Source organism: Lutzomyia longipalpis, chromosome 4 (assembly GCF_024334085.1).
Source record: "Lutzomyia longipalpis isolate SR_M1_2022 chromosome 4, ASM2433408v1".
Taxonomy (NCBI): Eukaryota; Metazoa; Arthropoda; class Insecta; order Diptera; family Psychodidae; genus Lutzomyia; species Lutzomyia longipalpis.
In genome coordinates this window covers 14,157,640-14,176,741 of record NC_074710.1, presented here as the reverse complement: position 1 = coordinate 14,176,741, position 19,102 = coordinate 14,157,640, and the positions used below count along the sequence as shown (strand labels likewise).

At 31.7% G+C, this 19,102-nt stretch overlaps 1 protein-coding gene across 4 annotated transcripts; it reads left to right on the top strand.

The window, feature by feature from the left end:
• Nucleotides 1-8: 8 nt before the first annotated feature.
• On the top strand, nucleotides 9-17,321 carry LOC129796586 (putative polypeptide N-acetylgalactosaminyltransferase 9). 4 transcript variants are annotated; one of them, XM_055838652.1, is made up of 10 exons: nucleotides 9-518; nucleotides 7,902-8,566; nucleotides 8,861-9,059; nucleotides 9,126-9,295; nucleotides 9,381-9,545; nucleotides 10,986-11,179; nucleotides 11,271-11,489; nucleotides 12,210-12,443; nucleotides 12,649-12,759; nucleotides 14,821-17,321. In XM_055838652.1, exons 2-10 carry the CDS (start codon nucleotides 8,218-8,220, stop codon nucleotides 15,088-15,090), a joined length of 1,911 nt encoding a protein of 636 aa, XP_055694627.1. In that variant the 5' UTR covers nucleotides 9-518; nucleotides 7,902-8,217; the 3' UTR covers nucleotides 15,091-17,321. The 4 variants fall into 4 exon arrangements, with proteins under 4 accessions (XP_055694627.1, XP_055694625.1, XP_055694628.1 ...); XM_055838650.1 differs by having other exon boundaries at nucleotides 9-613; XM_055838653.1 differs by lacking the exons at nucleotides 9-518; nucleotides 12,649-12,759 and adding exons at nucleotides 3,429-7,112; nucleotides 12,980-13,084.
• The last annotated feature ends 1,781 nt before the right edge of the window (nucleotides 17,322-19,102 follow it).

Here is a 19,102-nt window from a genome sequence, read left to right as displayed (position 1 = left end):
TCTGAATCAGTGATTCTCTATTTTTCAGTACTGACAGTTGTATCGCAGCAAAACGCGAACACAGAGATTTAGAATAAGTCAACATATCAAAGAAGAATCATCACAAATAATCCACTTTAAGATTAAATATAGCATAAGATTTATTCTTGCTACAACTGATTTGTAATGTGTGTATTAATTTTTATCTTTGCATCCAGTAATTCCAGCAAAGAAAGTTGAAAAAAGGCGTCTTTCCAGTAGTCTATAAGTGCGAATGTGTACGCATATTTCCTTAGTGATTTATGAGTTTTCTTAATTGTTTGCAATTCCAGTGAAACTAGGAGTGATCAGTGAATTATTAAAGTGCATTTACAGTTCATTTAAAAATGTTTTCTGAAGTGATTTTGATGCATATGTTGTGTTATGTATGAAGTTTCTCCGTGCAAGATTAGGGGAAGCTCCTATTGATTTTTCCTGGCCGCAGTAACAGCCAGGACGAGGAAAAAATAATATAGCACAAGTGGAAACTTGCAGGAAAAGTGAGGAATTTTTCCGGTTTTCAACTTTTCTGCGTTTAAATAAAAGAATACAAAAATACGGCCAGAAAAGGAAGTTGCATTAGGCAATACAAAAGGTAACAAATTGTACCTCGATTCATGTGGTATTATCTGATAAGATTCCTGCAGACCTTGCTTATCGTGAAAACATTTTCATTTTTACCCGCACGAGATAAGAGATACCTTTATAAAATTCTTGTGGAGCAATAATCATTACCTACCAATAATGTTACAAAATATACCAACAATTTCAGTGGAAATATTTCATTTCTTCTGAAGATTTATATAATAGAGGGACGTTAAGACAAACCTTTTTTGCAAAAAATCATCGTATTTGAAGAAACGTTTAAAAAAGTGAAATTTTCTTAGCTAAAAAAATTATGCTCAAAAATTATTTTATATTTTGAAAGGCATATTAATTCATTTCCCACCTTGCGCGCGTGTTTCACTAAATAATTAATTACAAAAAAAAGAAATGAGAGAAATACACAGAAAAAAAAAAAGAATTTTTAAGCAGATGCATCAGAGATGGAAATTAATAATAAATAAGAAATCTGTGTGGCAAGAAACTCTCGTGGAGAGTGGCATTTTGAAGAAGCTATAATCCTCTAATAAGGTTAATTGCATTTTATTACAGAGAATCTAATTGTATTATATTTCTTGACTTAGGGTGAAGGGGTAGTTTTTAATTAAATGAGCTATTGGTAAGATTGATGACGATTTGTATTTTACAGTTATGTTAATTTAATATTAATTATTATGTTAGAACTACATGTTTTATAAATAAATAATTATTTCTTCATATGACACATTTTTGTAAGAACTGTAAGAAGTAGTACAAAAATTAAAGGATTGTAGAATTTTAGTATTGAAATCCTAAAGGACTATTTTTTTGTAATGGTTGCACTTGCAATAAAGAAAGGATTTCGTAATGCGGTTAAGATACCTGAATTTTGTTAAAGTTTCCAGTTCGTCTCTTTGTAAGAAGTTTCAACTCAGTGACATACCTACGGAAAAAAAAAGAAATAATATATTAGGAAACGAAAGAAAAAATTAAAATATCAAAATATATCAGAATAATACAAATTTATCAGAGCCTACAGCGCTATTACCTATTTATATACATTTTAGAATGAACAAGAACCACAGTTAGGCAAATTAGCATGAATTGAAAATCCATAAAAAGTGTAATTTATTGTCAACTCATTGATGTGGATTTTTATATGTTTTCGTCTGATATTATGTCTGCAGGTGAACTGTGAAGTAGCGTCGGGGATAAAATATATACCTCGTAATTTTTTCTCTTTAATTTTAAATAGATTTGCACGATAATTTTATTATTGTAATTACATATTTGTTCACGCAACTATTTGCTCATGTATGTAGATGTGTTTGAGTTTATCAATGTTGAGAGAAATTCTTGCATGCCCCTTGCGCATCTAGTTGTTGGGCAAATGTACGATGTTTTAAATACATTGAAAAAATTAAGTTAAATGGTATTTAGGAGGCAAATATTCAGGGAACACAAAAAAGGAGTGCAAGGTAGGGAATTTTTTTCTTTCTGCATAAAACTTTCCAATCAATTGATTATATTGGTATCATTTTTTGAGAATATATATTTGATTTTTTTTATATTACATTTTGCTTAGTATGGATGTGTTGTCAAATGGAATGGGCATGAAACGAAGTATATGTGTGCGGAGGTGACTTTTTGAATGTATACGCCAGGTAATAAGTTGATTAACCTGTTTTTCATCGTGGATCTTCTTCCTCAAGACATAGTTGGATTTCTCAGTTTTACAGAATTCTATGCCAGTCCATTCTTCGCGCTCTTAATTCTTTCTTTCAGTATCGTACATTCTTGCTCTCGCGTGGGTTCCGATAGAAATCTCGTTAAGGTGGTGACTCGTACAGTGATTCAACCTCTAAGTTTTCTTTTTTTACCTGCAGCATCGCAAAATATTCTTCTTACCGTTCTTTCTCTCTCTCTCTCTCGCTCTCTATCATTTTATTATTGTCAATGTAATGGATAGTTAGTGTGACCTTTTTGGTGCATTGCATTATCGTGCTCAAATAATCTTTAAAGCTGCTGCGCGGGATGACCTTAAAATGGTTAGTTCAATGCACCACATCACAAACTGATCACCACTTATATATGTTGCAAAAGTAACAGGTTTTCTGCGATATATACAACTAACGCATGGAAAGAAAAATATCTTCAGCGGATATTCTAAAGAACATCCACTTTCTGCCAACTTTATGTGAAAAAAAATCCATTATCCTGCACGAAAGAAGTTTTTCTAATGTAACAGTACAAAAAAGTGTAATTAAAAACGTCCTCATTGGGTCGTATTCGGCTACCAAGGAATCCTTGAAATTTCAAAACAAATATCCAAGATTTCAAATATTTTGGTCGCTGAATAAGACAGGTTATCTGTGTTCTTTATCTTTTTTTCTTTTATTGATCAATTTAAAAATCTAATTTATTCATAGCACAATTTTTTAAGAGCGAAATATCAGCCTGGAAAATAATAGTTATTCCTACTTACAAAGGAACTGAAGGGGCTACAAAAGAGAATCCATATTCCCTCGCGTTTTGCATAAATAATAACACAGCACGACTTGTCAACATATGAAACATGTAAACAATGTTGGACGCACCTTGTGTAGAAAGGTTAATTTTTGTGTACTATGTATATTCGAATTTAACGTCAATGTAAGGAATCCCTCTTTCAGTGATTTAAAAGAATTTTTTTTTTAAGTGAAAGGTATAAATCGTATAAACACATGCATTAGAACCCTGGTTGAATTAAAAATACTACTAAAACCGAAACAAGGAAGAGTTAAAAGCATAATTCTATTATTATTATATTCTATATATATACATATAGTATATTCTATTATTATACAATAAGTTGATTTTACATATATACTACATATCTATTTATTTTTCGTTAGGAAAATTTACTTTTTGATCTACTGAAGTGAATCGAATGCATTAAATTTATATTTAAAGCAATTAAACAGAGAAAGTGTTTATGCTAAGTAACAACAAAATAATATAATAAATGCAAAATATTATAAGTACTTTAAATGCCCAAATCTTCCGAGCCATAGACCATGTAATTCCTACACCAGTTATATCCGAATTTTATATATATAAAAAAACAAGTTTTAGTCCGATCTGACGACTTTAAATTTTAGTCAGTACACAAAAGCTGTGTCTTAAAGAAACATAGTAAATTACTTATCGTGATCACAATAGAATAATAGAATATATTAAACAATTTCAAATATTGGGTCCTATTTGGCGACAAAGTTGTTCTGAGGTTTCAAAAATTTCAAAGATTTATTGGTCGTAGAATAAGACCTATTTTTAAGAAAATGGCTTTGCAGAATTTTCCTTGAGCACTTATGCTATAAGGTGACTTTCTGTGGATGCGTCAAATATTTTGAAGGCAGAAAGTGGCTCGTGTGAAATTTCATCACTCAAATTAACATTAATTTCACCACATCTCACTGCTGATTCATTTTCTAGAAAATAATTGTGTAAGGTGAAATTTGGAGTTCAAAGTTTTAGGGTCATCCAATATTTAACTAATTTGCAATTTTTATTTTAACAAAAACAGTTTCCTATTTATTGACTACTGATCATTTATTATATTTTAAAAATTGACTAAATCGAATAAAATTATATCAATTTAGATAGAGAATAATTTTGATGAAATTGTAAATATTGAACCAAAAGTTAGAGCAAATTATTGAATATCTTCTCTCTGAGTAACTTATTGCAAAACATTCCATCATCTAGGGCAGTGAGCCCAGCTATATTGATGATAGAAAGAAGAAAAAATCTGGCGTTAGTATAGAGTGGGTTAATAATCCACCAATATTGCTTCTTTCCGCTGCACTGTATCTCATATGTTATGAAGAAGAAAGTCAATCATGCGAAGAAAATGGTGTTAATAGAATAGCTCACGTCTTGACATGGCTTCGGATGATCTTACAGTCCAAAGAGAGATCAAATGGGTTCAAAGTGTTTAGTAACGATCGTGGATTAAAATAAAGTCATTTTGAATAAAACGAATTATATATATATATATTTTTTTTTTTTCAAATCTGCTCTAATATTTATTTTCCAACTTAAGTACATTAATGAAAATACAATTTATCGTTTTTATTCAAAAACCTTGCAATTGTGAAAATGAAAAAAGTTCACAGCTCCAAGCACTTGATGCTGATCATTTTACATTGAAAGAGTGAGAGGAAACAGCTTTATGTTTATAATAACTACTGGATGATTTTTTGAGTTTGTGCATTTTTTTGTGTCAGAAGTTTTCCTAACGCAATCCATTAAAAATTAGGTATTAGCTAGTGCAACCATAACTAAACTTTCTGGCCACTCTGTACTAAAATTGATATTCCTCAAATTAGTTCTCGGAAAGTTAATTTTGAAATACAGTTCGAAACAGGCTCAGTCAATATTATATTAAAGTTGCAATAAAGTTTTCTTTCTGCAAGATTTCAATTTATAATCAGTGTCTGAAATCACCTAAAAATTATTTTAATTTTGCTCAACACTGTGATGAAAAAATAAGAAATTTTTCAATATCAAATAAAATGTCTATAAGAGACTTTCACAATATTACTTGCAATGACGAAAATCAAAATAAAATGGTAATTTAGATCATTGGAAGAAGATTGCTTCATAATTTTCGCAATTTATAGTGCTCAGTCTATTGACGAATGGTTTAACTTTACTGGCAATATTTTGCCAAGCATTATGTAGAGTGTTAAATGCGGAAGATGTTTGTAGATACACCGAGAAATCTTCCGGAATGAGTTTCTGGCGTCGCGATGATGAAGTAAAAAGCGAAATGATGAACATTCCATGATAATGACAAAAATTCTTCTTAAGAGAGGTGTTTAATAAAATTTCCCGTTTTCTGCATTTAATGATTTTTATGAACTTGATGAACAATCATCTTGTGTGTGCCCATTTATTGCTATTTATTCAAACCTTCCTTTCCTTTTTCACAATTCTTTTTTTTTTGTACACGTATTACCTTCACGTGATTAAGAAGCGCGGTGATTTCGCTATGAAGCTATCTTATTGACTTTTTCAATTTTAAAAGTCTTATATTATATGTATAAGAAGAAGTAGAGAGAGCCGGCAGATGAAGGTGTTATGCAATTTTGTTGGAAGTTCACAGAAACTGCTGCATTCACTCCAGCAAAATTGATGCGAAAATTCAAACCAATGAAGATGAACAATAATTGTGAAAGAAAGTAAAAGTTGAATAGTGTTCGTGATAACAAGAGTATTTCAATAGAAGGGGGAGATGAATTGCAAAACAGAACTCATTGCGCGAATATGCAACCATCTTATCACTTTTTCCCAATACACTTTCCCACTACTACCGTACGGCAGGGAAAAGTTTCAATGATGAAAATTATGACGTGGGAGTGATGCCACATTCCATACGATATGTAAGAAAAAGTGCACAGCAATGGCAATATTTGAACTTTGTTATATGCTCGAACACAGATAATTTTTTTTTAGAATGGAAGGGGAAATAGGTACATAGAAGAAGCGTTTACGGAATCTGTTTCCCTTTAGATTACGAGAAGCTCGCGCATTTTCGTGATTAGGTCAGAGGACAGGAAATGTGTGCTTAAAGTGACTTTGTTAAAAAGTTGGCACACCTACAAAGCCACTTCCATTGTATAATATTCATTATTATTATTTTTTCTTTCTTTTTCTGACGTATTGATTATGTTGCTAGAAGCTTCCGGTGTTCGTCAGAGGAAAATTCCCGCTCACCCAAGAAAAAGTAGCAATTTATGCCAAAGCTTTCGAGCCCAATAGTGGCTCTTCTTCAGTGGTTTTGCTTGTTGTTACTTGGGGATTGTCCTCCTCTCTCTATGCTCCACACACTCATTAGGATTTCCCGCAGATTTTTCCTTTTTAATTTTCAATTTTTCTTTTTCACTCTTTGTTTGTACTTTTGTGTTTGGCGGATATTCTTTGTGAAGTCTTCACAAAGAATATCCGCCAAACACAAAAGTACAAAGAGTGAAAAAAAAAAGATTTTTCCTTTTTAATTTTCAATTTTTCTTTTTCACTCTTTGTTTGTTATATTCATTATTCACGACATCAAAGACTAGTTTTTGAAAAATCGATTAGGTGTATCACAAAACTTTTAAAAGGTCATTGAGTAAATTTGCAAAGGTGGCACATTGATGACCTAAATATTTTAATTAATTTCAAAAGTTTCCTGAGAGTTTGAGTTTAAAAGTTCTAGGAGTATAAAAAAAAAGAATCACAGCTAAAATCATGATTAAAGTGAAAAAAATCTATAAAATATAGGCGAAGGTAATGAAATTACTTTAGAATCTGCACAAATCTGCAGCAAATAATAATTTTCATTACTTCGTGGCCAACACAAAGTATTTTTTTTCTATTTTGAAGAAAAATTTAAAGAAAAAAACCCAACTAAACTCAAAGCTTAATGACTACTGTAAAGGAATCAAAAAGAGTTTTTAAAGAACTTTTCCATGTTCCCGTTGAAATTGGTAAGTAACATTAGTCGACAGTTATTGCAGTCAATTACAATAGTGCATCACTATGTTGATTTAGACACGAGTTGAGACAATTCAAATCCACACAAGATAATGTAGTTCAACACACTATTAGCTGTTGTTATTGTTTCTTCTCGATGTCATGGTGCAATAATTCACGGGAGTACTTCTGTGAAATCTAAAACAGTGTTCAACACTAAATGAACTGTTTTCGGCGTTCATTTCAATGAAATGCCAAAAATGTGGCCTCACCACCAACAATTACAATGTCCAGTGATTTAATGACAGGGGCATCGTGCAAAGCACCAAAAAAAGTGTAAATATTTTTTTGGTGGCACCAAAATAATGCTTAACTAGGCGAAGGTTAAAAAATTCTCTTTTTTGTCTTAATGTGAAACCGTGCGAAGAGTGCTACATCCACAATTCATCAGATTATTATTAAATATGTAATTATATTCTTATACACTGTTGATTTCATCCTCACAAAGCATTTTAAGCTAAGAAAAATGCCTTCAAAATAGGATAAGAGCAAAATCAACAAGTTGTCGAGTTAATGTGATAAGAGAATATAGTAACAATATATGGTAACCGGAAGTCATGGCGTAACATTTTACATTTATATATACATATGTACATCTCTTTCTCAACAAAGGAGGAAATGAATTTAAACTTATCTTTGCAAAAGAAATTTATGAGAGAGTAAAAGACTGCTATTGAAACTACCTACTGATTCTTTACCGAATAAACTAAATTTTATTTTATTTTCTTTTCTTTTTATTTCAGACCATGAAAACAACGTTAATCGACGTAAATTAATCTGAAGCACTGGGTAAAGCATTTTGTGATTAAATGTCTGAGTCTATCTTAGAATTCTCGCAACTGAAACATATCCCAGAATCTTATTATACAAGAGGGGTATATAATATCAAGTCTATAAAGGTACATACATAAATAAATAAATACGTATGTCCTAAGAAAATGAAATGTCGCACATTCCATAACAAGACAAAAACTGAGATCTCCAGCTAAAGTAGACCACGAACAAATAAAACGAAGATCACATCCGATCTAAACAAACACAAAAAACGTCCACTCTAAGATGAAGCTCAAATTAACAACGCCAAAAATGTCCTTCCTCTGGCGTAGGCGATCTTTCGTGGTAAAGATTGTCCTACTCCTTACAGCTGTATGGTTCACAATTGCCTTCTTGATATACTCAGAAGACAGGCATACACGAACGGATCACATTCCGAATAACATACCCCCGCCACAACATTTAGTGGACCATGAAGAGTTTGATGAATTTATCCAGGAAAGTCACAACAATCTTCATCCGCCAGCACATGTGATAAAGAATAGTAATTTAGCAATGAAAAGCAGTAGCAGCCAACGAAGAAGTAGCTCGTCAAACTACAAATTTAATGCGCCACAACAGAATATTGATGATGGTGAGTATTCACACTGTTGTACTAATATTATATGTAGATAAATAATAATAACTCAATACTAATATAGATATAAGAAAGTTTTGGACAATGCACAATTTCCTTGCAATGCAATTTTTTATACACATAAAAAATTTACCCCAAAACACTAGTTTGTTACGAGTGAAATAGAATATTAAAAAAAACTTATGTAAATGAAAATCCCTTTTGATAATTTTTTTTAACGGGTTTCTCTTGTTTATTAATATATTCTATATTCTCTATAGTTTTTAATAATAAAAAAAAAACTAATTTTAGGAAAAGGTGTCCTTGCTGCTCCTGCTGATATATCTCCCGATGCGCCAGGGGAAATGGGCCGCCCTGTAGTATTACCGACAAACATGTCGAGTGAGATGAAGAAGGCAGTGGACGATGGATGGCTGAAGAATGCTTTTAATCAATATGCTTCGGATTTAATATCTGTCCACCGAACGCTTCCAGATCCACGAGATCAATGGTTCGTGTCTACCTTGAATGTCTTGCCATACAAAAAATGCTAATTGCGTTCCTCATTTGATTGCAGGTGCAAAGACACAAGTAGATACAGTGAGAATCTTCCAGCAACTGCCGTGATTATTTGCTTCCATAATGAAGCTTGGTCGGTACTCCTTAGGACAGTGCACTCTGTATTGGACAGGTCTCCGAACCATTTAATACAGGAAATTATTCTAGTCGATGATTACTCGGATATGCGTGAGTTGCTTTTATTCTTTTTTTTTTGTTTTTTTGAAAACTTAAAATTACAATGTTAATGTGTTATATTTTCCTTGCTTTTCAGCTCATACGAAAAAACAATTAGAGGATTACTTTAAGTCCTATCCGAAAGTCAAGATTATACGTGCTCAAAAGCGAGAAGGACTTATCAGGGCAAGACTTCTTGGAGCAAGTCATACTGATGCACCGGTTCTAACGTACCTTGATTCACACTGTGAATGTGCTCCAGGTATGTCAAAAAAATATATTTTTAAGTTGTGAAATCATGAGGAAACAGGAACAATATAAAAAAAAACATTGTAGTCACATTGTATGATTTTTTTTGTGGTTTTTGCTGTCTTTTTTTTCTGAACTTCTTCTCAGTTGAAAAAAAAAATGAGGGGATTTCCCCATTGAAAATGAGTATAATATCCTTTATAACAAACTAAAATTTGAGTACGTTATTCTTATTAATTCTTTCAGCTGTGATTCTTTCTTCAATTTCTGAACTTAAAAACAACAATTTTATTTACGGGTTTGTTTTATTTTGCCACTTTTTTCCATTTAATTGCAAGTAAAATGAAAGAATCATAGCTAAAAAAAAAAGAGAGTTCTAATTGTGATTTAAAAGACTTGACATAATCGTAATAAGTAAACTGTCGCAATGTATTTATTTGTTATTCGAAAAAATTGTCAGCATTATTTGCATTTAAAAATGTTTCATTAAACAACTTTTTTACAAACTTGCTGACATTTTTATTACTAAAATATGGGGTAATTAAAACATAATTCCCGACAATGATTGTTTTCGTTTCCACAGTAAAAAATTCTTCAAGTGAATCACAGCTAGAAATCATTTAATAGACAGATAAATAATCAACTAAATGGGGCAGCACTTTATTTTGGTAGTAGGAGTGATTAGGGCAGTATAAAGAACTCTTGAAACATTGAAAATCTAATTTCGGTGTGTTATCATAAATGAAGTTTCTTAGACCAATACAGCAGGAGTTCAAATCAACGATCAATCGAATATTATTTAGACAAAATTCTATAAGCCACCATTTTCATGATTCATGTAAAATGTTCATAGTGATATGGTTATTACTGCAACTTGAAACGACATGCACCTAATGTGAAATAGAATACAGTCAGGTATTGATTAACGTCGCATGGGATATATTCTTTCCACTCATTGTTATTAATGGGTGGAAAGAGTATATCCCATGCGACGTTAACCAATACCTGACTGTATATAAGGCAGATCATCAAGGTTGGTTGAGCCTACCTTATTGCTGAATGTCTCTCGTCCTTAAATCACTACACTACACACACTATGGACGCCCATTAAATAGTTTAGTTTAAGTCTTCTATTCACGCACTTCTTTTTAGCTAATTTTTTACTGTCCTTATTTTCACTGAATGATTCTGTTCTATTGTTCTTTTTACACACGTACTTAGATTATTTCAAATTTCATAAACTTATTGCTTCTTTTCCTTTTTGCCTTTGTATGTAATTGTATATTATATAATTTATAGTATATACATATGTATGTATATAAATTTAAATTTTCCGGGAGATAAGAAAAAAATGCGCAAATATCCTACAATTATTGCAGTTATGTGTAATAATGTTATCAGTATTCTGTATCGTAAAAAAAGTGATTTTATTCTCTTCCTCGACCCGATATAGGATGGCTAGAGCCACTCCTCGATCGCATCGCAAGAAATTCCACGACTGTTGTTTGTCCCGTTATTGATGTGATTGACGACACAACGATGGAGTTCCACTGGAGAGATTCCGGTGGCGTGAATGTTGGCGGATTCGATTGGAATTTACAATTTAATTGGCACGCCGTTCCTGAACGGGAGAAGAAGCGGCATAAGGTGAGGATGGACTGCTATGCATGCATGCGATATTATATATTTCATTCATCTTCTCACTATATGTTCTTTGTTTATATTTTATTTTTCTTAGAATTCAGCCGAACCTGTGTGGTCACCCACAATGGCCGGTGGACTTTTCTCCATTGACCGAAAGTTCTTTGAGCGACTAGGTACGTACGATTCCGGTTTTGACATCTGGGGCGGAGAGAATTTAGAACTTTCATTCAAAACATGGATGTGTGGTGGAACTCTCGAGATCGTTCCCTGCTCCCATGTGGGTCACATTTTCCGAAAGAGGTCTCCATACAAGGTGAGATGTTTATCACAAATAAAAATCTAAGAATTCAATTTTTTTTAACAAAATAAAAAGATTTGTAGGACTTTCTGTTTATAAAATTAAAAAAAAATAGTTTCCTGATGTACTCCAAATAATAACATACCTTTAAAGTTATATTGCATGATCCATGCATTATTACATTATAATTAATTAGCTATGATTTTTTTCTCCAAGATAGCACGACTTCTATATTAATTGTTCTCTTCTCGAGCGTGATAAAATAAGTAGTTTGAATTTAGTTTCTATTTTAATGCAACAATTGCAATAAAAACTTTTCATATCTTAGGTATTTTAATACTTAATTCATACCAAAATTACACTGACTAAAATGTGTAAGGGAAGTTTACAGTACAATTGACTCCAGAAAAAATACTTGGTGTTAGCCACGAAGTGGAACACCAACTAATACATTCGTAGTATATGACGTATACGAAGCACAATTATCTGTAAAATTTTGCACATTTTTGTGTGAATTGAGTATGTAGTTTTTAAATTATATTATCATAAGTCTTAAAAGAAAACTTTAGAACCTACATATAAGCAAAATATGATTTTTTTCATCGTACTAATTATTAAATTCAAGTTTGATTTAGCATAATAATAGCATAGTAATAAGACCAAAAAACCTGTTCATCAAGTCAAGGATAAAACAATGTTTGTTGTAATTGCATCCTTTTAATATTTTCAATTTAGTGGCGATCTGGAGTTAATGTCTTGAAGAGGAACTCTGTACGTTTAGCAGAGGTGTGGTTAGATGATTATGCACAGTATTACTATCAAAGGATTGGTAACGACAAAGGGGATTACGGGGACGTGTCTTCACGGAGGAAATTACGAGATGAACTCAAATGTAAACCGTTCAAGTGGTACCTCGACAATATTTATCCTGAAATTTTCATTCCTGGCGAAGCTGTTGCATCAGGAGAGGTAATTTATTACATAACACTCTTTTTTATCTTTTAATTTAATGCCTCGTTAATAAATTTAAAGGAAATTCGGAATGAACTTTTGTTTTAATGAAAGTGAAAAATTCCTATAGTATTTTCCAAAGTAATCAAACCGAGTCAACTTTTTATTGTTTCTGTACTGATATTAAATATGTTATAATGCGCTAATAATATGTAAAATTTAGATACGAAATTTGGCATTTGGAGGAAGGACATGTCTCGACTCACCGGCCAGAAAGAAGGATTTGAAGAAAGCTGTTGGCCTCTATCCCTGTCATAATCAGGGTGGCAATCAGGTGGAAATTCATATTAATTTGTTTGATAAAACAAACATTGTGATTTCTCATGCACTGTGAGACCTAAAAGAAAACCACAAATATCCTCCTTCATACTTCACTGAAATTATTGAAAGAATAATGATATTTTTAGGGGTTTGAGACGAGGCTTGCAAAGAGAATTGATTTTATATATTTTGGATATAAATTCTCAATATGGGGAAATTGAATTATTTTGTAGATATCGAACAGCTGGAGCAATCTGTGTCTCGATTCTGCGGCAAATCCAGAGGACATGCATGTGCCAATCAATTTGTGGCCTTGTCATCGACAAGGTGGAAATCAGGTATTGAGGATGTGACATCCTAGCGAAAGAAAATTTATTTTGAATAGGACTCCTACCTATCAAAGAACTCTTATTACCATCAAGAAAAATTGACCTTCATGTATGCCAAAATTTTGCCTTGCAAGAAAATTTCCATACTTTTGGCCCTCTCCACTAACATCTCGCTCATCTATCTTATACCTTATTTTCACTTCAATTCCTGACTTACATTCTCTCATAGTCCTATGTCTCTCTTCTTGTTTCAATTTTGCTTACAAAGCTATATTACCTAATTCAGATCCCACCCCATTTTGTACCTCAAAGTTTGTTACAAAATTTAAAAATTCATAACTTGGCCGGAATGCATATCCTCTGGAGTTGGATAATACAATTTCTTATTACAGCCTCTACTATTACTCAAGCAATTAGTATTAATTTTAATAAAATTCTTTAAACGCAGCTTCAATGTATATGATGTAAACCTCTTTGGTGAAGTGTGTTGGTGGTGACTCTTTTACCAAGCATTTTCTAAATTAAATTCTTCAAATGAAAATTGCATGATAAATCTGCCATAAAATTTAAAAACTTCCCATACATATAATATCTTAAGGTAGGAAAATTCAAGACAAACTAAAAATTTTTTTTAATGGACACAATAGGAAGTGTTGGATGGAAAATTCAACAAAAGCATCAAGTTTTTGAAATGGAAACGAAAGAACAGTGTACGTCTTTTTCTAGAAATTAGTAGCAATTAAAGCTTTTAGGTTTGAAATGTTATGGAAAGCCTGATTCTTGATGGTCGGTATTTTGGGAAAGCAAAACTATCAAGAGTCAGGGGGATATTACTAATAATATTTTATATTGAATTTCATTTAAGGAAGATTCTGCTAAAGACGAAGAGCATAATCAATTACAGATATTACACTATATAACTAGACTTTTGTATTTCTCTTTTCAATGTTCTGACTATGTGTTTGTATGTGTCGCGATTCAGCTATTTGCAGAACTTTAAGACAAATTATTTTTTTCCCATTTTACTTACTCGCAAAAATCTTATGTACCTACTATTTAAGTGGTCAATCAAATATGTAAATCTTTTCATAATTTCATTCCCCAAAATCTGGCTGTAAAAAAAATAATTCAAAATAATGTAACGGCCGCTCCCACGATATAATGTTATTTTTTCTCTTTAAGGAGAAGTTATTGAGGGTTTCTCAAATACGACATGAGAACTTTTTTGCGGATAGAAGTATTTCAGTCTCCTAATCCAATCAGTCAGTGTGGTTATAACATAATTGCATTTTCGCGAAGTAGGAGGCACTTACTATCCATTATGTGTAGTCTATATCCTTGCGCGCCTGACCCTAGCAGACTCTTATTTTGTACAGTGGTACCGTACAAATGATGAAATTCAATCTTCAATCAAGTTAGTTTGTCGTACAACATTATGTATTATACAACATATGTGGTATGATGTATAAGTCTTTCAGTTTCAATGATTTTTTTTCTCTTTAAAGGACCCTTTAAAATATTTTTGGAGATATGAAATATATTTTTAAATATGTCTTGAATCCAATACCCCAACATTTAATCCAATCCTCTTTAATTTGGCATATTAACAGCGGTAAAAGGCGTAGTTTGTGGTTTCATGCAGTGTTTTATGTGCTTTGGGATAGTTTTCTTTTTGAAAAGAACATTGTTAGAGTTAAGTGTAAGATTTGTATAATAATAAACTTTTTTTTAATACCTTCAAACAGTACTGGATGATGAGCAAAACTGGTGAGATTCGCAGGGATGAAGCATGCTTAGATTATGCAGGGCAAGAAGTGATTCTTTACCCCTGTCATGGATCCAAGGGTAACCAATTCTGGGCTTATAATCAAGACACAAAGCAAATTCGACACGGCTCTTCAGAAAAATGCATTGCAATCAATGAGGCAAAGACCAAGGTTACAATGGAAGAGTGTGATGTGCACAAAGAGCAGCAGAAGTGGCAAATGCAAAATTACGACCCTAGCAAATATTAAAGAGTATTATCCTATACATATGAACATATGTACATATGTATAGAATAAAAATGTTGTAAGTAATAGGTAGCTTTTAAATCTTTTTATTTTTATATTATATTAGGGGATGCAGTCATTTCCCTTGCCATGTATTTTATTATTAGAAAACGCATAAAAGAAAAAAATAAACATAGAATCCTTTGATAGGATTTTTTTGTCATGCAAAACTTCCTATATGTTTTAAAATTAGATATAATTTAGAAAAAAAAAGAATGAAATTATATCTTCCCCAAAGCTCCTTAATTTTACCCATTTAAATATTTTTATTGTGATTTTAAAATAAAAAAAGGAATAATTTTTGTATATAGTATAGTTATATTTATATAAATAAAAAAAACAGTATGAATTTTCAAAAATAGACAAGTATTATCTATAAACCTGAGTTTTATGCTTAAAATGCAATATTATTTTAAAATGAATGACATATGAAATAAGAAGTTCGAAGTTATGTCTCTCCTCGGGAGATTTTAAAAGAATTGTTTTTTTTTACAAATCAGATATCGCTTTTGCTCCCTATCTCAAGCTCTCACGAAAACAAAGAAAAAAAACGAAAAATCTCCGTGGAAAATGCACAAGTCTACGGACGGATAAAAAAAAAACAAATGTCGTCGCAATATGTGCATTTTTTTGCAATCTTTATTTGCATTTTTATTTGTGATCCCAGTGGAAATTGGAGAGTTTCTCCTCGATTTTTAAATGTTTTTTTTTATTCTCTGCAAGATGGAATTAGTCAAAATTGTTTTGTGAATGAAAAAGTTTTTCCATGGTAGGCCGGAAAACTCCTTTTAAAAAGTTACAAAATTTCAAAATTTTCCAGTAAAAAAGTTTATTTTATCAACTTTTGTAACTTCTTTTTCATTGTCATTTTATTATTATATAATGTTTATTTTAAGTACAATATTTAATACTGCACAAATAAAGAACAAATTGAAAATTTAAAATGTGAACTTTAGTCATATTTGAGCTTCCTATACGAGAAAAAATATATATAATTTCGAAAATGCTCAAATAAATCAGTAAATTACAGGTTTTGAAATTACAAAAAATTTCATTAAAAATTGCTCAATCTAGAAAATACAAAACTTAGCAGAGTTTTAATATATCTGTAATACTTAAGTATTATCTATAAAAAAAAATACCCACATATCGCGATATATAATCATATTGAGAGAACATATCCTATTATGCAGAAAAAATTATATAATGACTATGAAAGTGTGATAATTTTGCGAACAAGATAATATCGATTTCAAGTCACCTATGAGATTCCTGTCATAAAACATAATAAACCCCACATGACTTCCTAAGTGTAACATATAGTATTTGCACTCAGGAAGAATACAACTAAAATATAAACCCCACATCTAAAACAAATATTAGAAAAAGCAAGAAATAATAGAAATTATAAAAAAAAATTATAACAGTATCAGATGAAGAAGTATTCTAAGTATTATATTAGTTTGCAGTTAATTGATTTTCAATCGGTTGAAAATATATATGTGAAGCATATATACGTATACATACATACAGTATCAGAAAAAATGCATATTACTTTTACTAACTTCACTTATTTCTATCAAATTATGTATTTTTTCAGTGTAATTTCTTGACGTCACATTTTTTTTATATCTGATTAAACATTTTCCTTGACGACACCATCCGTTGTTAAGATTATTTCTGACACTCGACAACATTTTTTGTGTTTGGGGAAATAGACTGATAAAAGCAATTAAAAAAATCAGAAAAATCACACAGTTAAAATAGATAAGACAAAATAGTAATGAAGAAAAATATAATTAAGTACTTACTAGTGGCTGTATGAAATAAAATATTAAAAAACAATGCATTTTAAAAACAAAAAAATGGCAAAAGATAAAAATATGTATTCCATTTTTCAACAAAAGTTCTATTGAAAAAATAAACAATTTTTAGAAAAAAAGCTTCAAATATTACGAATTAGGGTAATTAATTACATAACGAATTTTAAGAAGGAAAATAGAAACATTCCTAAGCATTCCAATGTAAATAAAATATAAACTCCACCTTGAAAGGTATTGAATTTTATCTAGGGACAGGATTGTCTTTTGTACAGAATACAGTCATCATCATTGAGAAAATGTGCCTTCTAGCCATGTAAGATAATGTAAATAGTTTCTCATTGAGAATAAATTGTGTATTTCATTTCGATGAAATTTTTGATTGTTTTACTACTCGTTATTGAGAATTTCAAAAACTATACACGATTTTTCTCTGCTTATCTTTGAATGGAATTTCTTAAAACATTCTGGGAACATCAAAGAGGGGAAATTGTTTATCTCTTTTTTTTACTAACGCGTAAAGATTCCTAGTTTTAGAAAATTCATTTAATAACAAGTTTTCCCAGCTGATTTCTTCCATAAGTGCAAATATGAAATGAAAGGGAGTTAAAAATTCCACAAAATCATATAGACGAGAATAGTATACGTTTATGGAAAATCTTGCAAGTTTTCCGCCGGGGGAAAACTGCGCTTTTCCAAAAAATGACCTCACTATTATGAGTCTTTGACAATGCTTTACAATAGTAAAGACTTACTTTTATCACATATTAGAGACTAACAATGTGTATGTTAGTATTGTTTAAAAACCGATATATATTAAAAAAAAACGATATTTATCTTTTTGCCTTGTGGTAGGGGAAGATGGGGCATAAAGTTAATTCTGATTGAAACACGGGAAAGACCTTCTTTATATTGCATTTCATTGTACGAATTTCTGTTTGTAAGATCTGCGTGAGCTGTGGCCTAATCTCCGCAGTCAGTCTCCGCATGGACGCCGCGCATGAAGGTTGTGTTGGGGGCCGTGGGTGGCCCGAAGTTCGACCCATCCCCCCCCCTAGGCCTTTCTTACATGTTTATTATTTATTGTGGGTTCTGTTTCTAATAATGTTTGTAAACATATTTATGTAGGCCCGAAGAAGAGGGAAACCCACGCCCTCGAAACGTCGCTCATGAAATAAATTGAGATAATATAAAGAAGGTCTTTCCCGTGTTTCAATCAGCATAATCATTACTGGACCGATTTCCCAACATAAAGTTAATTTTTGGTAGAAACATGTTAACTGCTTTCAAAGCGGGTATTAACTTTTTGCCTCAATAGACAAGTACTTTTCGCCATCAACTGTGTTTCTTTCAGTGTACTTTTAGTGAACTAAAACAAAATTAATGTAAGTAGGTAGGTACCTAATATGCGCAAAGTCGAGAAATCTTTAGTAGGCAATATCTCAAGAATAGATCCATAGATTTTCTTATTTTTTTTTTTGTTTGAAAGGTATTGAAGTCAGCATAGAGAGATTAGTTAATAATTACCCCACACTTGACTGAAGAAGGCACTGAACGAACCGAAAGCTCTGGGACAACGTGAATTTTTCTGCGGAAAATTTTCATATTTCACCGATGAAGAACTTGGAAGTGAAGTCGATTGAGATCATACGTTGGAAAATTAACACAAACCAACAAACCTTATTCTGATGATCCATTACAGGTCTTAAACAAAATATGTAGTATGTACTGTATACATATTGACTGCCTCATGTACTGATAATTCGAAATAAAAATAATGAAAATAATTAAAGGTAATCCTAATCTTAATATATAAAGCTGAAAAGTTTGTCTGTAGTGTGCTCCTCCGAAATGGCTGGACCGATCTTGATGAAATTTGAAATGGGGGTAGAGGGGGTCAATACGAGTTGCAAGCGCTATATGGGATTCCGCCCCCTCCCCCCTTTATAGCGCCCCCACAGAGAAATTGATTTTTTCCCATTTTCTACCTGCTGAAGGGTCAGATAACGGTATTTTTTTTATTTTAAAATGTTTTCGGGGTACCGTATTATTCATCCCCCCTACTAATATACGCCCCCTTTTATAGCTTAAAATGGAGTTTGCTCACACGTGATTGGGGGCTCGGGTTGACTAGTTATAGATAAAAGAATTTCTCA